Source organism: Myotis daubentonii, chromosome 12, assembly GCF_963259705.1.
Source record: "Myotis daubentonii chromosome 12, mMyoDau2.1, whole genome shotgun sequence".
NCBI classification, from domain to species: domain Eukaryota; kingdom Metazoa; phylum Chordata; class Mammalia; order Chiroptera; family Vespertilionidae; genus Myotis; species Myotis daubentonii.
Window position 1 is genome coordinate 57,569,272 of NC_081851.1, and position 14,030 is coordinate 57,583,301.

At 39.0% G+C, this 14,030-nt stretch overlaps 1 protein-coding gene across 3 annotated transcripts in view; it reads right to left on the reverse strand.

Annotated features, from left to right (window-relative positions):
- Positions 1 to 1,184: 1,184 nt before the first annotated feature.
- Positions 1,185 to 14,030, reverse strand: part of PLEKHH2 (pleckstrin homology, MyTH4 and FERM domain containing H2) — a 75,056-nt gene continuing 62,210 nt past the window's right edge. For 2 of the 3 annotated variants that reach the window (XM_059659972.1, XM_059659971.1), the window contains 6 exons: positions 12,496 to 12,637; positions 9,011 to 9,156; positions 7,726 to 7,855; positions 6,887 to 6,973; positions 4,174 to 4,311; positions 1,185 to 3,567 (listed from right to left, as the gene is read on the reverse strand). In XM_059659972.1, coding sequence (XP_059515955.1) covers positions 3,382 to 3,567; positions 4,174 to 4,311; positions 6,887 to 6,973; positions 7,726 to 7,855; positions 9,011 to 9,156; positions 12,496 to 12,637 — 829 coding nt within the window. In that variant the 3' untranslated portion in view covers positions 1,185 to 3,381. Of the gene's footprint in view, positions 3,568 to 4,173; positions 4,312 to 6,886; positions 6,974 to 7,725; positions 7,856 to 9,010; positions 9,157 to 12,495; positions 12,638 to 14,030 lie in introns of those variants that run through there. The other variant, XR_009447989.1, reaches the window with a different exon arrangement.

The window sequence follows — 14,030 nt, forward strand, 5'->3', positions numbered from 1 at the left end:
CCTATTACTGGACCCCAAAATACTTCAAACATACAATGAAGATTTTTGGATTGCTGTTGATTATAAATATGCCTTCAGAATCATTGTGACTGTTCAACTTAGGTAATACTATAATGCGAAGCAAGTGTTTATCTCATCTCCTCACCCCAGTCTCTGCCCAGGCCCATACAACTCTTCACTGTAGGAATGACCTTCTCACTTTCCCACTTAAATGCCCAAGAAAAGCCCGAGGTTTGGTCCCACTGAAATATGGAGGAATCTCACTTTACCCTAAATATCCATGTGTGGACTTTACATTAATTTGGAGTTTAAAATTACTCACACACCAATAAAACCCCTTTCTTCTTTTAGGGAAAAGAGAATAGGGGAGAAACGTGAGAGGAGATACAATTTCTACATGAGCCATGTGGCAGAGAAACTCCTCCTCCGTTATCCTGTTCCCCATTCCCCCCATTTCAGTGCCTACAATCCTGAAGCCTTGGCTCCACAGACATCAGCCCAGAGACTGCACTGAGGGAGTCCGAATTCCCTGGCAGCTCCGGGGCAGGTGCACGGGTGAAATGTGTTCTTGGCATCCCAGGAACACGGAAAGACTTTTTCTGGAGAAATAGGGTTATCCATGGTGGTTAGTGCTTCAGGATTATACTTCCGTAAAATTATGGGTTAAATGTGTTGTTCCAGGAACCTGACCACCTTTTTTTTCTATTAAAAAAAAAACTCCAACCAACCAACTCATATACACAATTTTAGAACAAAGATTCTATAAGTTGTGACTAACTTTTCTTGTAAATGGAGAGTTAAATTCATTTCCAAGCTCTGGCAGTATTTGACTTTAAGGACACACACACACAAAACATAGAACCATTCAAAATAAATTTTTAGGAAACAGTCCATTCAACTCATCTATATGGAATAAGCTCCCTTAAGGGGTTAATATGAAATCATGGGAGAAGCCCATGATTTCTACATATTGTATATGTGTCAGTATGCATACACATGTATTAAAATTATAACTTGCCCAAACAGCTTCCTTTTGTATGGAAAAAACAAAGCAACACTGAAGACAAAGCATGAATATAAGAGAAAGCGGTAATAACTACCATTTTCACTATGAGTACACCTCAGTTTTGACAATGAAAACGTTAGCTACTTCTTTAAGATTATTCAAAATATAATGCTCAAAATGGGTTTTGTAAGTCATTTATTATGATTGAAAGGTAAGAAAATGATAGGAGACACATATTACAATTAAACATGTAACATTATTCTCTTGTAGCCAATCATAACAACATAGTTTTAATTTTTTAAATGTCTATATAAGTAATTTTCCAGAAAATGAAATTTTCACATCATCAGTTACAGAAAATTGACTTCTTTCCATCAAAATATTTTATCTCTGCTCTATCAAAAATTAATACTGAGTCTAGGGTACTAAGGTGTAAGCTAAGCCTTCACAACTTGTTTAAATTAGAAGATTTAGGGTTGCTTACCAAATGGTGAACTAACTATTGCCTGGGAATTAAGTTCTCACACATATTTAACAGCTCTGCCAAGTCTCTGGCTCACCAACTAATGATTTTTTAAATGGTTTTCTGGGAACTTAAAAACTCTATTGCATCCCAGCCAAAAAACCTCCTGAGAGTCATCTCAAACTAGTAACCAGTTTATTTTCAAAAACGAATTTGCTTACACAATAAGTGGTTGTGGCTCAAAAGATTTTGGGAAAATAGTAACTGGAAATCTCTTTCTATGGTTTGTTGTTGCTGTTCTTGTTTTATCATTACCAAAAAAGCAACATCTTACTTAAGCAGCACATTTCATGGCTGTCCTTTCTAGGGATGCTCGTATGGGATGGAACATTTGTAAAAGGCTTAGTGTGAGAACAGTACACTGCCATAGGGAGCAAAGAAGAAAACATGAAGGCTCTGCCAACAAATGAATTCAAGCAGCTAACATTTTTTTTTCTTCAAATTGGTTAAAAAAAGTACCATACACAAAGTGATAAATATGTCCAAAAAATAAATACAAATATTCTACACATAAATAAAATTAAGTATACTAACTACCATCGCAATTAAACATCTTATAATTTTCATGTCTTATCACAGTTTCATATTTACCAAGAATACTAATTACTATGTCCTGACACATACTACAATGTCACTGACCATTTATGTAGCCTAGTAAAAGAATATATTTCTAGGCTCTTTCAACTAAAATTTCACCTCCTTTGACAGAAATATTACTTTCTCTTCTTATAAATATACTAGAGGCCCAGTGCACGAAATTCATGCACGGGTAGGGTCCCTAAACCTGGCCAGCGATCAGGGCTGATCTGTGGGGCAACCAGCAGGGTGATTGGGGGCCCCTGCTGGCACCCGCCTTGACTGGCCTGGGGCCTGCGGGCTAGGGGCAGCTCCTGCGTTGAGCGTCTGCCCCCTCGTGGTCAGTGCACATAATAGTGACCGGTCATTCCACCGGTTGTTCCACTGTTTGATTTGCATATTAGACTTTTATTATATAGGATTTTTTGGGAATTTATTTTCAAACTACCATGAAAAAGGACTACATGTGGCAAAAATTTAAGAACTGTCTTTGTTTTCAACGATACTATTATTTAACAAACCAAGGTCAAGATGGCCCAGCATCAAATGCAATGAAATGTGGGCTATATTCCAGTAAACGCAGGCTCTGTTGACAACCAAGGAATGTCAGGAATCACTGTCTCGTTTTAAATTTTACATTCTAGTGATCTGAAAGCTGACGGTGTATGCTTCCTAATATTACATAGGAAGTTCTGGTTACCTAACTCCTGTTTTCTCACACAATGATTCATCAGGCCAGAAGATTTACTGAACTTGCTCTAAAAATTTATACATAAACACCATCCTGCAGCTGTTTCTTACACTGTGCACACCACTTCTTTCCAAACACATTAATTAAAATACATTTAATTACAGTACTTAGCTTTTTGGCAGTATTTCCAAATATTCAACTTGTTTGCCAAATGAGAGTTTGGAATCTCCTTTCTAAAGATTGCCAGAATGTTTTTTAAAAGAAGAAGAAGAAAAAATTAAAAAAAACACACCCATATTACATGATGTGTCTGATAGCAAGGGAGAAGGGAGACAGAAAAAAATTACAAATTCTAACCCATTTAATCCAGGAGAATATCAGTATGTGTGCAAATTTTGTGTGTTATGTGTTATTAGTATTCATTTGAATATTTATAAATAAAATAAAACAAATAACCTTCATTATTTTTAAAATCTGGAATACGAGTATGTGGGTGCCATGTTGCCAGGATGTAAATAAACTTATTTGGAGCAGATGCAGCCACTGCTTAGAGGACAGGGAGTGATGTTCAGGCCCCCCACACTTTCAGAGTAAAGTGGGGCCTTTGGTTGGTCTGCTGCTTGAGAGCAGGGGCTGGCTTCCCATCGTCCTGGCGTGGGGTCCCTGGTTCCGGGCTGAGAGCAGCGCTGGAGCAGAGAGGTGGTGAAACGCAGCCTTTTGCTGATGGAAGTTGTTTATGTAACTGGCGATCAAAAGCGTGATTTCAAGAATCTAAAATAAGAAAAATAGAATTGTTATGCCCCTGAGAAGTTCTCATTACTTCCAAAAGGAAGTGTTAGCTACGGGTAGTCTCTATTTGCAAGTGCCAAGGCTACTAGCATTCCTTTCTATGCAGATCAAACAATGAGTCATTTACATGTTAGCATGCACGTTTATTTACTGCATTTAGTTAGTGACATTAGTTTGCTAAAAATAGTAAAGAAAAGTATGTTTTAATCATAAAATCTCAATCTTCCCACTAATGGGTCGGTAAAGTGAATTACGCCAAGTAAATACGATAATGCATATAAAGTTCCTCACAACAACTTACACCAAGGCCACTTATGTTGAACCTTCTGTATAGCAAGCATTGGGCTAAATACAATTCCTTCATTTAATTCTTAAGTAAACAAACAAACAAAAGGTAGCATCATACCATTTAATTTTTAGATGAAGAAACCAAGGCTTTAAAAAGTAGAGGTAAGCCAGAATTTGGAGCTAGGGTGTTTGACTATAAGTGAAGTCTGTTTTCTCCTCTGGAACTTAGTCTTTGCACAATGAATGTTTTAGTGTGAAAGAACACTAGCATAAAGAGTTGGTTCAAAGAATTCTACTCACCTTGGGTTTTGCCATGGCAAAAAGTAATTTCTCTGTTGGTTTGTCCTTTGAATGCGTATTGCTAATGACCATCATAAAGTCATCTTGATATCCTCCAAATGTCAGTAGACTCTTGTACACATAGCTGACTATTAACCTCTTCAAAGAGAAGTAAGTATGTTATACACTCTTTATTTTCAAAGACAGATGAGAAGTGATTAATAGCATATCCCCATTAAATGCTGATATTAATTAATTATGACATAATACAAACATTTTTCCTAAAGTCAAATTTACTGTGATCCAAAATAGATAGTAGTATACTAATTTTATTTATCATTTACCTTTATAATTAAAATACATTTTGATTTTGAAACAAATAACTCACTTTAGGAAAATGAGAAAAATACAAGAAGAAAATAAAAAGCGTCTACCTTCCAGCATTCAGTGGAAAGCCACTGTTAATATTTTTGTATATGTCCTTTAATATTTTTGTATATGTCTACATATGTACGTTAGGTTTAACCATATGAAACTGATACTTTTTAGGGGAAAACATGTCAAATATTGGCAAATCCATATGGTTTATACTGATTTGCATACTTTGATTTACACAGACAAAAATAGTATCATGCACACTGATGCTTTTTAAATTTAACTACATATTGTGAAAATCTTTCCATGACAACAAATGTACTTATATAACGTCTTTACCATTTCTTATTTAACTAAACTCCTATTACAGAACATTTAAATCATTTTTGTCACTAACTTAAGCAACACTCCAATGCATATTTTTCAACATATTTTGTAATACACATATGTAATTATTCCTTTGGTTACAAACATCAACAGCTGGAATTGCTATCTCAAGAAAATAAGGACAATATTTAGAATATTTCCAAACTCCTCCAGAAAGGTTATACCCATTTATGTACCCAGCACAAAACACTAAATATCATTTTTTGAATCTCTGCCAACCTCTGACTGGTGAAAAGTAGAATCTCACTGTTTTAAACTGAATTTATTTGATTACTAGTGAGGTTAACATTTTAAAATACATGTACTGAACATTTGTATTTCTTCTGTAAATTGCCTTGGACCATTTGTCTATAGGTGTGTTGATCACTTCCTTATTGTTTTTTAAAATGTGTTTTTATTGATTTCAGAGAGAGTAAGGGAGACAGAGATAGAAACATCAATGATGAGAGAGAACCATTGATTGGCTGCCTCCTGTACTGGGGATCAAGCCCGAAATCCAGGCATGTACCCTGACCAGGAATTGAACCAGTGATCTCCTGGCTCATGGGTCGACACTTGACCACTGAGCCACACTGGCTGGGCCATTTCCTTATTGTTTTATTAAGACATCCATGTTTATAAAGGATACCAACCCTTTATCACATATGCAGCACATATTTTTCCTAATGTGTTGCTTAAACAATTTAAAAAATATTATTCAAAGATGTGCAGCCTAAAAGGAAAGGAATTTGCACATCTAATGGTTAGTTTGCAAGAACGAGCAGACCATTCCAGCACTGACTGGCTCAAGGCTCAGCCCACACATGTCCACTTCCTGGCTGTTTACCCACCTCCCAGGATCTAGGGAACTGGTTTTCTTAGCTAAGATAACTCAATCATGGTGTACAATGTTTTGTTGACTTTAAATCCGATTTTAGAATCTATCTTCAAGTTATCCATTCAAGAACTAAAAGGCATTCAAAAGCACAAACTCCTTCCAAAACATTTTTTAAAGCAATTATAAGGAGAAACAGTTACTATAACACTTAAAAATAGTTGGATTTCCAAAAAATTCTCAGTGATCACTGACTATCCACAGTTGGAGAGCCCATGATACCTACCAGGTAAAATGTAGCAATTCCTGCCTGCCAGCTTAAAAAAAAAACCACAACATTTTTACTATGTAATATGAATCATATGAAGTAAATAAATGACACATAGACAGCATATCTGACTTTATATTTAATCACAGATAAAGGTCTAAGATACTCTCTAGGTACAAGTAAACTGATAAGTGAGATGACAGGAAATTACAGAAATCCTCACAGAAGCCTTAGGGAAACTGAACTTAAGTTTCTATTTTAATGTTATTTGTTATTTTTTCATTTTACACAGGAAGCAATCTTCTTAACATTATAAATGGTCATTTTAAAAATACAACCATGATTACAATTCGGTCATGGTGTCTTGATATTTTTCTCATACACAGTACAGGCATACCTTTGGTTTATTGCGCTTCACAGATTTTTATTCAAATTGAAGGTAAGACCCTGCACCAGCATAAGATTATTACTCACTAAAGGCGTTGGGGATGGTTAGCATTTTTTAGCAATAAAGTATTTTTTTAAATTAAGGTATGTACATTGCTTTTTTTTTTTAGACGTAATGCTATTGCACATTTAGTAGACTACAGTATAGTGTAAACGTAAATTTTACATATACTAGGAAACCAAAACATCTGTGTGACTTGCTTTATTGTGATATTTGCTTCACTGTGGTGGTCTGGAACCAAACTGCATCTCTCTGAGCTATGCCCGTATAGAAGCTGTCTAGTCTTGTTTTAGAAGATTAAACTGTAATCATAGTTGTATATTTATAAAATGACTATTCCTTATATACTATTAGGAAGAAAATCAGACTAAGATATCATTACCTTCTGCTTACAGTACACTGAACAATAGACTCAGTGCAAAACGTCAGGATTTAACCTTACCATGGAGCTGTATTCTAAGATGCTTAAACCATCCTCATGTATAGCCAGCCACAGGAAAGTATTTCCAAGAGATGATGGAGTTATGGGCTATGAAGAAGTGAAAATACACTTTGTAATAAATGCTAAGCAAATTTACAGAAACATTTTTCAGCTAAAGATAATGCAACATTTAAAACAACAACTATTAAAAATCTCTCTTGGGGAGGAGGCAGTGTGGCATAATGGAAAGAGCAGTGAATCTGATATTAGGAAACCTGGGTTTGGGATCCAAAATGCCCATTGATTAATGTGTGTATTGGGATGAGCTACGTGATCTACCCCGTGGCAGGGTCAGTCCCTCCATCCTCAGTGTTCCTGCCGCGCTCTGCTCATGTCACTCTTGGCCATATTCACCAGCCAGTACTTGTTCCCAGGCCCATTGCAACACTGGATTGTGAGTTCCTGGAAGTTTGAGTACAACCCATCTGAAACCATGAGCTTATGTATCCCCTAGAGAGCCTAGCTCGGTGTTTGACAAACAGAATTCATAAAATATGAAAGAAATGAGCAAATGAGCGAGAGACTAGGTGAGTGGCTGCATGAATGAAGAGAAGAAAACAAAGTTCAGCTGCTGTCTTCAGTCTAATGCTGAGCCTAATGAGTGTAAGAAATGACTTAAGGGAGGCGGGGAGTGGAGCAGAGCGAAAAGATGGAGAAGCTGATGGCTCTCCTGCCTTCTACTTATTGTTTAAACTGTTGGAAATTTCCTTATTTTCTTTTTAAATACCGAACCTATAAACCTGGGAATACTGTTACCACTGTTTTATTTACTGAACTGAATTATCCTTCATCTTCCTTACTTTTGCAAGGAACAACTTGGCACCAAAGAATGGCCACTTCCTGGCTACTGTCAAATAAATTCGCACACAATCAGCAGCACTGTGTCCCCGGAGGGCCATCCATCTGGTTGATAGTCGCTGGCAAAGCTGCCTAAAAAAAAAAAAAGAGAGAAAAGAACAAAAAAACGAAAGCAAAATATAAAGTGGATCGTCCTCCTAAGAGAAGGCTCTTCTTAAGCCAGGCCTAGGCAGAACTGGGGTACCTAGACCCAACCTATGCGAAACTGTTATTTGGTGACTCATGTAACCACAGTCTACCCCTTGACCTTTTTGTAGTATTCCTTTCACCAAATCCTTAGTATTAGTGCTCTCAGCATGACCTAGGTTTCCTGTTTCTCACCCACTTCAGGTACACTTAAAAAATCTGATGAATGCCCAGCCAGCGTGGTTGAGAGCTGACCTATGAACCAGGAGGCAGTGGCTCGATTCCCAGTCAGGGCACATGCCCGAGTTGCGGGCTCCATCTCCAGTGTGGGGCTTGCAGAAGGCAGCCAATCAATGATTCTCTCTCATCATTGATGTTTCTATCTCTCTCTCCCTCTCCCTTCCTCTCTGAAATAAAAAAATATATTTTTTAAAATATCTTGATTAGCTAATATAAAATCTCAGTATAAATTCTTTTAACAGGTAATTTCTCATGGGAATAACTTTCATTTTTAAAGAAAAATACAAGTTGTTGAGACCAAAGAATAAGTCCCTAGCAGTGGAACTTTAGGTACTGCCACCCTTGGCTTGTAGAAATGCTGGATGCAGGGAAAACCTCTTTTAAACCCCTTCTTCTACACAGAGAAAAGACTCACCTCAAATGTCCCTATTTTGGAAAAACTCATTGTGAACTAGATTTCCTCTATTTTTAAATCTAAAGCTTTTCTTTACATGCTCTCAAAAATCAAAACAAGTTAGCTGAGTTTAATTTAAAGCTTTATATTAAAAAATCTTGTGTAAGATGATAGTTTATTTTTATTCCAATTTGTTCATAATAAAATACCCTAAGAGATAAAAAAAAAAACAACAACCAACTTTTGGTAATCACTTCATCAAATTAAACATATTATTGACCAATTTTTTTATTTCCTAAATCTAAAAAGTTTTTAGGCATATAAATAAAAAGATGTATAATTTCTTGGGATTCACCACTATTAAAAAGCCTTGAAAAAAAAGGTCATATACAATTTTTTTTCATCTTTAAAATATCACCAAAAAACAAGTGTGGCTCTGCCTTTAAGAGTTACAAGAGGTTCCTTACCTTACCTGCTCTTCAGAGGAGTCATCTCTATACCTTTTAGGGTAAAATTTCTCTATGACTTGTTTTAGAGTTTGGTTTGCTTTGCACTGATTAGTAACATGGCCTGCTGGGGTTGAAAAAGGTCTTTCAAAATCTCCAATCTCCACCTATTTGGAAATCCAAAAAAAGAGAAAACAAAGGATAAGAGTTTAAAAAAAAAGAAAATCAGTTTTATTCTTTCTAAGTATTCTTTATAATATATAATTACATATCCTATCTAATAATAGACAAGCATGGTAATTGACCATACCTTCGCTATGCCTCCCATTGGCTAATCAGCGTGATATGCAAATTAGTCACCCACAAAGATGACGGTTAATTTGCATACTGCAGGCAGGGCGGGATAGCGCAGTCGCCAGAGCGAGAGCTGCCAACCAGGACTCGTGTGCAACCCCAGAAGCCGCCTGCCTGCCGCCCGTCGGGCCACAGGCCGGCCCTAGAAGCCCCAGAAGCTGCCCAGAAGCCGGTGATTGGGGGGAAGATGGGGGTCCCCTGCCCAGGCCTGACGCCTCTGCCAGAGGCGTCAGGCATGGGCAAAGGGCCGATCTGGTGATCAGAGGGTGATGGAGGTCCACGCCTCTGGCTGAGGTGTCAGGCCTGGGTGGGGGGCGGAGCCGGCAATCGGAGGGGTCTGAGGGTCCCCTGCCCAGGCCTGATGCCTGGGCCAGAGGCATTAGGCCTGGGTGGGGGGGTGGAGCCGGTGATCGGGGGGAGATGGGGGTCGCCTGCCCAGGCCTGACGCCTCGGCCAGAGGTGTCAGGCCTGGGCCGGGGGGGCCAAGCCCACGATTGGTGTGAACTACAGTGGAAACACCTTTTCTGACCGCTCATTGGCTAAGCTCCCTGTATGCCACTGGTAATATTCTTAGTAACTTGGGTAATAAGAATCCAAAAAGGTGATCTAGGGTTTTTCACCACACTCCTGGCGAAAAAAAACAAAGGTCTGCTGCTGGAGGGCTAAGAAATGTCATATCCTGCCCTAGCTGGTTTGGCTCAGTGGATAATGCCTTGGCCTGCCGATGGCAGGGTCTGGGTTCAATTCTCCTCCCTGGCCGGGGCCCAGGTCAAGGCTCATGCAGGAGGCAACCAATCAAAGTGTTCCTCTCACTTTGATGTTTCTCTCTGTCTTTCCCTTTCTCTTCCATATTCTCTAAAAATCAATGGAAACATATCCTCAGGTGAGGATAAAAAAAATAATAAAGAAATTATTATTATATGAAAGACACATCTTGAAAAAATTCCTAAAGAAAGTTGTCATTTTTTTCATGGTGAAGGGACTGGAGTCTGTGTTGATGAAAAAACCTTGCTGGCTGCGGTGACTGGCAGTGGCTGCAGCAGCGGGGTGATGGGGCTGGTTCCTTCCCCTGATCAGCCCGGTCACCTCCCACCAAGGGAGGCCAGACTGCGGCTTAGGCCTGCTCCCCAAGGGGAGCTGGGACCAGGCCTGAGCCGTCACTAGGACATCCCCTGAGGGCTCCCAGTATGTGAGAGGGGGCAGGCTGGGCTGAGGGACACCCCCCCCCGTGCACGAATTTCATGCACTGGGCCCCTAGTAATTATATAATAACATATAATTACACATAATATATAAATCTACTTGTCATGATTGTGTGATTATGGAATTCATAATCATATGTATGTATTATTATTAAAATCTAAATTCCATTTGATTGTAAATTTAAAAAAAAATCTATAACTTAAACTTTTCAGTTCTATATCTACATTAACCACGCTAGGTTAATATCACCCTCTAATAGTATTTGCTAAAGGCCACATCACTCCGCTATTGCCTATTATAGCACAGGAAAAATTTTCATTTTTAGGTACCATTTTAATTGATAATAATAGAAGTTAAAAATGAAAGTCAAAAAAATCATAAAGCTAAGGGAAATCTCAAAAAAGTATTACGAACTTTTTAAAGATTTTTACTGAACATAATGGGAGCAAGGACTATATTCTCATTCCTTCCTTCCTAGATTTCCTCCATACATGTTACTATATTCATCCCCTCATTTTATTATTCTAGTATTCCTGGGAATAGAGCCCCTTTCTCCCCGAATGAAAGACTTTTTAATCTTTATCTACACAGATGCCATAGCTTGCCCACCGATCCAACTACCAACTACCTCTCCAACCACTCACCTACCCATTCATTCACCCAAACCTAAACCATGTCAGGGGCTGTGCTAAGTGATGTGAGAGAGAAAAAGGTCGGGCCTAGGTTTTATCTTCATAGAGTTAACTGTTTAGTAGGGAGACTGAAGTATTAACAAATACTTGGGATAAACTGAGTCAAATGCCTAGTATATGGTACCAAAGGAGGGCTCAAGGAGCGAATTGGGTGGGGATATTCAGGTGAAGAACATTCACATAAAATCTGTAACACTCCCCAACAAGCAGATGGAGGGCTCCAACAAGACTGGGATGGCCTTGCAGAAAGTCTCAGGTCTCCATTTCCAAAAGGTCCTTGGCCTCCAGGTCAGCTGTTAGTACAACCCGGCCTCTGAGATACTGACCCCTTTGGCTTCCCTTATTTAGCTCTTACTCTGACCAGTTACTGTCTAAATTCCTCAGTTGAGCTTCATCCTTACAGTCTATTCTTATAACTGTCTAGGTCCTAGACCCAGTCTCTTATTTGTTGGTTCCTTAGCTTGACTCTGCTGTTCAGCTGTCATCCCTCTCTCCTGTCTGGCCAGGCATCCTTCCTAATTTCCTCACACCAGTACATGGTTTCCTCACAGCAAGCTTTAGTTGTCCCCACCTGTCCCCAGGTAGTACTCAGCTCAGCTACCTGTGCAACCCGAGACCAGGATTTAACCCCCAAAGATGCAGCAGTTGGACAAACAGTAGTTATAAAAATGGTAGGTTGTTCTAGGAAACTTTGCCTTTTAGGGAACCCTATGGCAGTATCTCCAAGCTTAGTGTCTCCCCGCTCTGAGGCTGGTGTACTGTGTGGCACAGAATGAGCACAATAATGTGTAGAGAATAACTGACAATTCAATCGTGCCCACTATGCACCCATCAACACCAGGCCTTACCAGATACTACATACAACAATTAACGCTCGGCCCCCGGGTTTCCTAATAAAGACAGAGAATATCAGCAAGGCTGATTCCTATAGATGAGAGGGATGTCAGCATGGCGTCCTTAGCCCCGCAGCTGTACACTCACCAAACTCCTGCATTAACTGCAAAGCCTTGTGGTTTACTTTAAGATAATTAAGCAACTAGGTTCCCTTTATGGAATACTGTCTCATTGCACATCACTGCAATTGTCAGCAATTTGGAGCCAAACTGTAATTAAAATGCCTGTAATTTTTAAGGTGTTAATCACAGCAAAATGAATTTAAAGAATTCCTAAAGGTACACTGTTTTACTACATTTAAGTCAGTGCTGAAATTAGTGTTCTATCTTTACGAAATGTTACTCTGTATTCCCCGGAAGTTACCTGAGCTAACAGAGCTGCCATTTCCAATGCCAGGTCCTTGTTCAGAGGGAAAAGTCCGTTTATTATTTGGTCGTTTGTCTGATACATTAATAGCAACTTCTCTCTATCAGTCTCTCCACGAGTTTGCATGGAGAAATACAGTCTGTAAAAGGAAAAAAAAAGAGGGAAATTTTTTTTTTAAATTTTTAATTAAATTTATTGGGGTTACGTTACTTAATAGAATTATATAGCCTTAAAAAGAGGGAAATTTTTCATTAAGGAGGTTGTTCTAACGTAGTTCTCTACGTGATGTAAGCTTAGATCATTACTATCTGTTAATGGCTTCTGTTTCTGTTCTTTACAACACTTGCAGCAAACTGAGGGAAAACTGCTCTGAGGTGGAGGTTGAGGGACACTTTTATGTTATTTTACGCTATTTTCTACGCCCCGAAATACCAAATCCTGAAGTGTTACTGAGGAAGGAAATAAGACACTGAGTGAAATTAAATATGCCCTTTCTTTCGGGGAATGAAATGAACCCTTCATCCATGGGCTGTATAAACCCAATTTTCAAAACATTCGTGATATTTCCTAAGTACCTTGGACACACCAGGGAATAGGAAATGCAGGCTACAATACAAAAACAACATCAAATTGGCGGGCCGGTGGGGTAGCAGTTTACTCTGGAGAATCTAAAAGATAATATTTGTACATTTACATGTTTTGGCTTTTTCCCCTGTTTTTGGCCACATTCTCATAAGCAGTTTTAGGAGCTCAACAATAGGTTACATGTTATTAACAGCTGTTGAAATACAAGATGGCTTTTGTCTGCCTAGCTCTTCGTCAATTCAGTGACCCTCTTTCTTTATCACTATGCTATTCCCTTATCTGTGAGACTTCTGGGGCTCTGGCTTCAGGCTGCCAGTCAGGCATGGGGTGCAGTAAAGGTGGCAGTGGAGTGGGCAAGCAGCATCTTGCATACTTTAAGATTGCCATGACAACACAGTGGCAGGAAGAGAGATTTAGATCCAGCATTTGTTAGGTGTGTGCCCATTGGCTCTCACTGAATTTTCAGCCTTTTTCTCCCTATACACTTGAGGGAGAGGCCACACTGCCGTCAAGCACACTATCTCTCGAAATAATTATATCAAATAGCAGGGACTGAGAGGGCGGCAGGTCAGAATCGCAGAGGAAGCATGGGTGGCGGGTACTTTGAAAAGCCCTCCTTCCCCATGATTCTGAAAATTCTTTCCACCCATCCCAGCGTAAGAATCACTGTCCTGGGCAGTCATTCAGAGCGGTTTTTTGAACACATAAATCCTAAGCCCTATGTTAATTTGTAACTGCATGATGAAAAATTGTTAACTGGCAGAAGAGTATGCCTGAGTAATAGAAATAGATTCTAAATTCAAAATGATGTTAGCAAAGTGATATAAAACAGAGAATAAAGTTGGGGGGGGGGAGCTCTCCCTCTTTGGCATGCAAAGATTTTTGTACATAGCTTATTGTCTCCACTAGAGTTAAAAGGTACGTCTTATTCATCACTGTAATCTACC